Below are 8,977 nucleotides of genomic sequence, written 5' to 3' on the forward strand. Positions count from 1 at the left end.
TATTACATAAAGTCATAAAATAAAGGATGTAAAAACTACTGTCAACAGACATTTGTGCTCTGAAATATACATCTTTACTTGTGGGTAATTTAGGTTTAAAGTAGTATTTCTTAAAAAATTTAAATAAATGGTTTTTATACTGGTTTACTTACAAAATAATATTTCTTAATACAAATACTTTTTCCAGTTCTCCTTTATTTGAAAGTGTTAGCCTATTGTGGATTTTTTTTTTTTGTAACCTGTTTTTAGGAATAAAGTCCCAACTAAACATACACATGTTAGTATTTTCACAACCAAGAATTAATTTTACTCTAGGTATTGAAACATTAAGCAACACAAAAACACACACATACATTATTAGCATCTCTATAGTTGAATTAAAAGAATATACATTAATGGGCTTTCTCCATCTAAAACCAGGCCAGAGCTGGCTGTCATTAACAAGCCCTTACCTTTACATCCGCAATGAGGGCGTCTTCATCTTCTATTCCCGTGGGAACACATTTCTTGTGCAGTGGCAGAGACTCCAACTTATCTACAAGGCAGCGAAGGCCTTCAAGCTCAAAATGGGTCAGATGTACCTGCCTGTCCTTGCGGGGGCTACTCTGGGGATCCCACACTTGGCCATTGTGGGAACCTCGGCTAGAGTCAGAGGATGAGTCACTTGACAAGGTTTTCTTCAGACTTGGAAGACTTCGGCAGGCTTTGCCCAGTCCGTCATAATCCAGGTTCACGCCATTGGCTACAGGGCTAGTGAGGACAGAACGCCTACTGCTCAAGCGCCGAGGTTCTCGATCCACGGAATCCTCATCCCCATTCCCGGACTCCAACCCATTTAACTCCAAATCTGCCAATGGTAAGAAGAAAAAGCATTAAGAATACACTGCTTGGCCATGATAAATCAGCAATATATGCAGTATGCAAAAAATTCTAAGCTATACATCACCAAGTGATCGTATTTAAATAACAGCTTCTCCTTATTCCAATCTACCTTCCTGGATGGCTTTCATTTTCCTAGATCCACAGGCTTTTTGTATATCCTGGAAGCACCCTCAAGTGCTTTTTTTTTCAGTCCACTGCCAGAAGTGACAGTTACTGGGAGAAGTAGGCTCATACATAGGGACAGTGTACCTAATAAGAAAGGTATGCCGTTTGTGCTTATTTACTAATATAATATGTAAACCCAGAGACAGTAAACTGAAAAAATGGTTGTAATTCTGAAGGAGGGTGCCAAAAGTTTGGGAGACAGATGCTGGTCACAAGCAGAAACAAAATCTTTTATGTGGTGAAACTGTTCACTACAGATTAGTAAGTAAGCACAAATAAACCTGTGTGTTTTACTCGGTTTGGTGGTAACACAGCACTGCTTTCTCACCCATCAACACTATCGAGGAAATGGTTAAGTGGGATTTTTAAAAGGGTGTGAAGGGCCTCATCTTTTAATTGTGAACAAACTACTCCTGAAGGTGGCTAAAAATCAGTTTCAAGGTTGAGCTTAAATTTGGAAGTACGATTTCATTATCTTTTAAAAGAGTAATACATAGATTTAAAATTAGTTTTGTCCATAAGCCAAGCTTTGGAGTTTAGAAACATTTGTAATAAAACAAAGTGAACAGTTTTATGAAGAGAGAGATGGTAGTTTATGACACTCAAAATAGAGTAAAAACAAGTTTTAGGAAACAATCTGAAAAGGTTCACCAGTTTTATATACTGAAGATGAAAGTAATACAGTCTCTATAGATTAAATAAGAAAATCTATCACCCCTCTTTCTTGGGTTGATGGTGTGCTGCATTTTCTTTCCTTCTTTTCTATGTGTGTGTTGACTATGATGAAATCTTTAAAACCAAGATTAAGATCATGCTACACATACAATCTATATTTTATTTTTGCATAGTTAGGAGAACATTTTTTAACTTTCCAAGCAGACTATAAACACAAGCAAACTCATGTGTTGTTATGTGTTGTTGAGTCACCTGCAACTCATCGAGACCTTACGTACAATAACCCTAAACACTGTCCTATCCTATGTCAATCTCACTGTCTCCAACACACCTATCCCCATTACCCAGGTCACTGAATCAATCCATCTCACTGATGGCCTTCCTATCCTGCGCTGTCTCTCCACCCTCCCAAGCATGACGTCCCTCTCCAAGGACTGGTCCCTCCTTGCAACATGTCCAAAGTATGTCAGACGAAGCTTCAGAATCCTTGCCTCCAAGGAGCAGCCTGGCTTCACCCTTTCCACAACAAACCTATTCGTTCTCTTAGCAGTTCATGGTATATTCAAAACTCTTCTCCAACACCACAGCTCAAAGGCATCGATTCTCCTTCTATCATTCTTAGTCATTGTCCAGCTCTTTGATGCATAGCTATCATTCTTAGTCATTGTCCAGCTCTTTGATGCATAGCATGTGATTGCAAAGACCATGGCATGCATCACGTGCATCTTAGTCTCCAGACTGACATTGTTGCTCTTCAATACTTGAACACATTGGTGCACACTGAAAATTGATGACCATGCTTAGAAACACATTTGCCATCATTTGTGGCAACGTGTTAAGAGAGTTCTCTAACCACAGACTTTCCCATCACAGTATGTCTTTTAATTTCCTGGCTACTGGTGCCAAGAGTGTTGATTGTAGAGCCAAGCAAACTGAAGCTGTGAACAATCTCAATCTCTGCACCATCCATCATGATGCTGCCAATTGGCCCACTGGTGAGAATCTTTGTTCTCCTGATACTGAGTCTCAATCCATACTGAAGGACCTTCCACAGCAAGCACTTCAGGTCCTCCTCAGTTTCAGCAAGCAGAGTTGTGTCATCTGTATAACGCAGATTGTTGATGAGTCTTCCTCCAATCCTGATGTCGCGTTTCTCCTCATAGAGCCCAGGCTCTCGAATAAACTGTTCTGCATAAAGATTGAAAAGGTATGGAGATAGGATACATCTCTGGCATACACCCTTCCCAATTCTGAACCATGCAGTGTTTCCTTGCTCTGTTTTGATGACTGCCTCCTGGTCCAAGTATAGGTTTCGCATAAGCACGATCAAGTGTTCTGGGATTCCCATTCTTCTCAGAGTCAGCCACAGTTTGTTGTGATCCACACAGTCAAATGCCTTTGCATAATCAATGAAACACAGATAGACATTCCTCTGGTATTCCCTGCTTTCAGCCAAGATCCATCTAACATTAGCTACAATATCCCTAGTACCGTGACTCCTTCTAAACTCAGCCTGCACTTCTGGTAGTCCTCTGCTGATGTGCTGTTCTCGTCATTTTCGAATAATCTTCAGCAGAATCTTGCTTGCATTTGGTATTAATGATGTTGTCTGATAATTTCCATATTCTGTTGGATCACCTTACTTTGGAATAGGAACAAATAACAGCTCTCTTCCAGTCAGCTGGCCAAGTAGTTGTCGTCCAGATTTCTTGGCACAACTTGGTGAGCACATCTAGGGCAGCATCTGTTAGTTGAAATATGTCAATTGGTATACCATCTATTCCTGGGGCCTTATTTTTAACCAATTCTTTCAATGCAGTTTGAACTTCTTCCTTGATCACCACAGGCTCCTGCTCGTATGTTGTTTCATGAAATTCTTCTGTGTCTGCTAATTCCTTTTGTATCATTTAATATTCTGCCCAAAGCATCTTAAAGTATTCCAACTAGAGGCTTGAGTATCTTTTTCAGATCCTTGAGCTTAAGAAATGCTGAGCTATTTTGGCCCCTTGGATTTTCTGAATCGAGCTCTTTGCACATTTCATTACAATACTTTGTCTTGCCATGCTGCCTTTCGAAATCTTCTGTTCAGCTCCTTAATGTCTTAATTTCTTCCCTCTTCTCTGGCTTCTCGGTGCTCTAGTGCAATATTCAGAGTCTCTTCTGACATCCATTTTGGCCTTTTCTTCCTCTTCTGTCTTTGCAGTGACCTTTTCGTACTCTTCCTAGGTGATATTTTTGCTATCTTCCCATAACTCAACTGGTCTTCGCTCATTAGTGCTCAAGGCCTCAAACCTGTTCCTGAGATGGTTCTGAAATTCAGGTTGAATACACTCAAGGTCCTATTTTGGTTCCCATGGACTTGATTTCACTTTCCTTAGCTTCAGCTTAATTTGCATGAGTAGTTGGTGGTCTGTTCCACAATCAGCACCTGGCCTAGTTTTCACAGATATTGAACTTCTGTAGAGGTTCTTTATACAGATGTAATCTGATTCCTATGCATACTATCAGGTATCCACGTGTATAACCTGCGTTTATGTTTCTTCTATACTTGCAATGAATAAATCGTTGATTGTGCAAAATTCTATCATCCTATCTCCAGCTTCATTTCTGTCACCAAGTCCACGCTTTCCAGCTACTGATCCTTCTTCTCTGTTCCCAACTTTTGCATTCCGGTCACCCATTATTATTAATGCATCTTGAAAATGCTAAGTAAAGAATATGCACCATTTCTCACTGACTATCCCCATCTAACATTTGTGATAGTGGTAAAAAAAATCCCAAACACCAAAAAAACCAACCTGCTGAAAATTTTGCACATTCATGACATATGTCTGACAGTGACACTGTATGAAGTGAGATAAGTGATTAGATTATCAGTTAACTTGTCTGGGGCATGAGTCTCAATGGTTCTTCAGTTACATAATTTGCAATTTTGTTTATGAGCAAGGTGTTGACCTTGGCCTCATCAATAGCATAGAGCTTCTTTTACAGCATGTTTGATTTGGTGCTTGTTGGTCTTCATATCCACAATGAACACAAGTGTGCTGTTATCTTTTATCTTCTTTTTTTTTTATTATTAAATTTTATTAGTTTTAATGAACATTTACAGATATTTTGGATTTTCATTCACTCATTGTTATACTGTTTTCTCTACCCTCCCCCCAGTTCGTTTTTCTTTCCCCCCCCCCTTGAATGTCTATCTTTTATCTTCTTTATGGGTGACTTAGTGTCAAGCTTGTTTCTCCCGAGGTGCTTTTCTGGGGATATCTGAGGTGCCTTTGGAGTCTCAGTGTCTTAGGCTGCCAGAAGGTGTGTGACATAGGGATCCTTTTTTGTGGCTGTGGATGTCCTTCAGTACTGCCTTTCTTGTCCTTTAATGCCTCTGCTTTGGCTTAAGTTTTGGAAGGGGCTTCCTTTGTCAACTTTGTATCAAGGAAGAACATCCTAAATTTTCAAGTGTTCTTGAAACAATCCTTTTAGCCCCCAAAATACTCTCCTTATAAATGTGCTCAAAAGATGAAAAGAACAAATAAGGGTTAAGAGCAAATATTTTTGGAATCTAAGTTATGGCTCAGTCAACTGAGCACCTAATAAGGTGCTGCTGAGCTGGCACCAACTCACAGGACAACAGAATGAAGCCCTGCCCAGTGCAGCACCATCCCCACAACTCATAGGACAAAGGAATGACACCCTGCCCAGTGCAGTACCATCCTCACAATCTTTGCTGGGCTTAAGCACACTGTTGCAAATGCTGTGCCAATCTGTTTCATTGAAGGTTTTTTCCTCCTCTGCACTTTTCCACACAGGATGAGTCTTCTTCCAGATGGCCCCTTCAGATAACATGCCCAAAATGTGTGAGACAGTCTTACCACATTTGCCTCTAAGTAGTCTATATGCACTTCTTCACAGAACATTGTTTGTTCCTCTAGCTGTCCATGGTATGGTCAACATTCTTTGCCCAAACTATGATTTAAAGGCATTGGTTCTTCTTCAATCTTCCTTATTCACTGTATAACTTTCACAGGAAGACGAAACAAATGAAAATGCCATGGCTGAAGTCAGGTGTGCGTCTTAGTCTTCAAAAGCTTTTCTTGCTCTTTGGCAGCTGCTTTGCACTTATTAAACGTAAATCCTGGACAAGTTTTATTTTCTTTAAATCTCTTTAAATGTAACGTCCTCAACTGTAAATAACACCTACATCATAGGAAAGTTGTTATGTGCTGTTGAGTTGCCTGTGACTCATAGTAACCCTACGTAAAGCAGCTCTATCCTGTCCTGAGCCAGTCTCACGGACTCTGACACACACCTATCCCCATTACCCCAGTTACTCTATCAATCCATCTGACCGGGGGATGGGGCTTGTCTTCCTCTCCCGTGCTGTCTGTACACCCTTCTGAGCATGATGTCCTTCTCCAAGAACCGATCCCTCCTAGCCATGTACCACATAAGAGAAGGAGCTTCGAAATCCTAACCTCCATGGAGAAACTTGGTTTCATCTGCTCTAAGACAGATCTATTTCTTTTCTCGGCAGGCGATGGTATGTTCACAACTCTCCTCCAGCATCACAAATCAAAGGCATCGATTTGTCTTCTGTCATCCTTAGTCATGATTCAGCTCTCTGATGCATAGCAAATAACTGCGAAGACGAAAGCCTGGATCAAGCCCACCTTAGCCTCCAGACTGGTATCGTTGCTTCTCAGTACTCTGGAGAGGGTGCTCATAGCAGATTTCCCCAGTGCAATTAGTCTTTTAATTTGCTGACTGCTGGGACCAAGAGTGTTGATTGTGGAGCACAGCAAGCTGTAATTGTTAACAACCTCAATCTCTTCTTCATCTAATATGGTGCTGCCAACAGGCCCAGTGGTGACAATCTTTGTGTTCTTGGTGTTAAGCTTCAATCCATATTGAAAACTACAGTTTTTGAACTTCTGCAGCACGCACTTCCAGTCCTCCTCAGTTTCAGCAAGCAAAGTTTTGTCACCTGCATAACGTAGATTACTGATGAGTCTTCCTCCAATCCTGATGCCATATTCCTCCTCATAAAGCCCAACCTCACAGATGATCTGTTCTGCATATAGACTGAAAAGGGATGGAGACAGGACGTACCCCTGACACACTCCTTTTCTGACTTTGAACCATGCGGTGTTTCCTTGCTCTATTCTGAGGACTGCTTCCTGGTCCAAGTATAGGTTTTACGTAAGCACAATCAAGTGTTCTGATATTATACATATATGTGTGTGTATGTGTGTGTGTTTATGTATATGTGTGGGGATATATATATAAATATATATATAAATAAACAGTAGGTAAAAGGAAAAAACCCAACTAAACTAATAAGCAACAGCCTACTAAAGGTTCCTTGTCTCATCCTCAGGTTTGCACTTGTAAAAATTGTGTCAAAGTCCAGGTAGGCTGAACACTTACCCATGCTGAGGGATTCTTTCTGAAATTCTTTAGTTAGGTGGGAGCGGTTGGTGATGCAGTACACATAGCGCTCCAACACGTACCAACACATCTCATAGTAGAATGGATAGCGGAACTTATTTGGAACCTACACAGAACACAAGAATGAGAAATGTTGATGACAATTTTTAAAGAAAGACAATGGAACCAATGGAATAACTCACCCAGGAAACACTAACCAGGCAACTTGGACACCAAGATAGGCATTTTGAGGGAGTAAATTGGGGACACAATCACTGGAGAGAAGTAATTTGAAAGACCATTCAGGGCAAATAAAAAGTTGTTTTGACTGGATGGAAAATTATTAAAAAGAAATTAATTGCTTTTTTGGCAGTAAACCATTAAATGAAGCAGTTGCTGTTATGTGCTGTTGAGTCACCTGTGACACTATGTATAGCAGCTCTGAAGCCTGAGCTGTCCTAAGCCAGTCTCAATAATCCTGACACACCCCATTGTCCCTGTTACTGTATCAATCCATCTCCACTCAGGGTTTTCCTCTCCTGTGCTGACCCTCCACCCTTCCAAGCATGACGTCCTACTCCAAAACTGGTCTTTCCTGGCCATGTGCTCAAAGTATGTGAGACAGAGCTTTAAAATCCTAGCCTCCAAGGAGACTTGGTTTCACCCTCTCCAAGACAGACCTATTTGTTTTCTTGGCGGTCAGTGGTATGTTCAAGACTCTTCTCCAGCACCACAATTCAAAGGCATAAATTATTCTGTCATCCAGTCACTGTCACTCTGGAGAGGTCCCTAACAGCAGATTTTCCCAATGCAATTCACCTTTTGATTTCCTAGCTGCTGGTGTTAAGAGTGTTGATTGTGGAGCCAAGCAAACTGTAATTGCTAACAACCTCAATCTCTTCTCCATCTGTCATGGTGCTTGCCAACTGGCCCAATAGTGAGAATCTTTGTCTTCCTGAAGCTAAAATTCAATCTACATTGAAGACTACAGTTCTTGGCCTTCTGCATCAAGTGGTTCAGGTATTCTTCAGTTTCAGTAAGCAAGGCTGTGTCATCTGCAATAACGTAGGTTGCTGATGAGTCTTCCTCCAGTCCTGATGCCACACTCCTAATCATAAAGCTGTTTCCTCAATGACCTGTTCTGCATACAGACTGAAAAGGTATGGAGACAGGATACATCCCTGACACACTCTTTTCCTGATTTTGAACCATGCAGTGTTTTCCTGCTCTGTTCTGAGGACTCCTTCCTTGTCCAAGTATAGGTTTTGCCTAAGGACAATCAAGTGTTCTGGGATTCTCATTTTACTCAACGGTAGTCACAGTGTGTTGTGATCCACACAGTCAAATTCTGTTGTATGGCCAATAAAACACAGATACTACTCTGGTACTCTGTTTTCTGCCAAGATCCATCTGACATTAGCAGTAATTTCTCTAGTGCCACAACTTCTTCTAAACCCAGGTTTTTCTTTCTTTAAAGAATAAAATTCTGTCTCCAAATATTTATTGACTATTTTCCTACATTCAAAGTATTATTCCAGATTCTGGGGGGTGGGGGGTGGGGGGAGAGACACAGAGATGAATAAAATCCTGCCAAAATGAATATTCTATTAAAAGTGACGAAATCCCAGGGTAGTGTAAATAGTTGTTGTACTAAACCCAGCTCGTATTTCTGGTAGTTCTCTGTCAAAGTATTGTTCCAGTTGTTTCTGGATGATCTCCAAAAGGATTTTGCTAGTGTGTGGTATTAGTGATATTGTTTGATAATTTTCACATTCTGTTGGGTCACTTCTTTTCGGAATGGAAATAAACATGGGTCTCTTCTAGTCAGTTG

The 8,977-nt window shown here is 40.7% G+C and overlaps 1 protein-coding gene across 1 annotated transcript in view; it reads right to left on the reverse strand.

Moving 5' to 3' along the window:
* Positions 1–8,977, reverse strand: part of KDM2A (lysine (K)-specific demethylase 2A) — a 148,046-nt gene that overhangs the window by 32,323 nt on the left and 106,746 nt on the right. Inside the window, exons 10-11 of the mRNA XM_006893265.1 lie at positions 7,147–7,273; positions 453–847 (exon numbers count right to left, since the gene is read on the reverse strand). Coding sequence (XP_006893327.1) covers positions 453–847; positions 7,147–7,273 — 522 coding nt within the window. The remainder of the gene's footprint in view (positions 1–452; positions 848–7,146; positions 7,274–8,977) is intronic.

The sequence above is a fragment of the Elephantulus edwardii genome, unplaced genomic scaffold (assembly GCF_000299155.1).
Source record: "Elephantulus edwardii isolate Elephantulus edwardi_28Jun2011 unplaced genomic scaffold, EleEdw1.0 scaffold00126, whole genome shotgun sequence".
Lineage (NCBI taxonomy): Eukaryota > Metazoa > Chordata > Mammalia > Macroscelidea > Macroscelididae > Elephantulus > Elephantulus edwardii.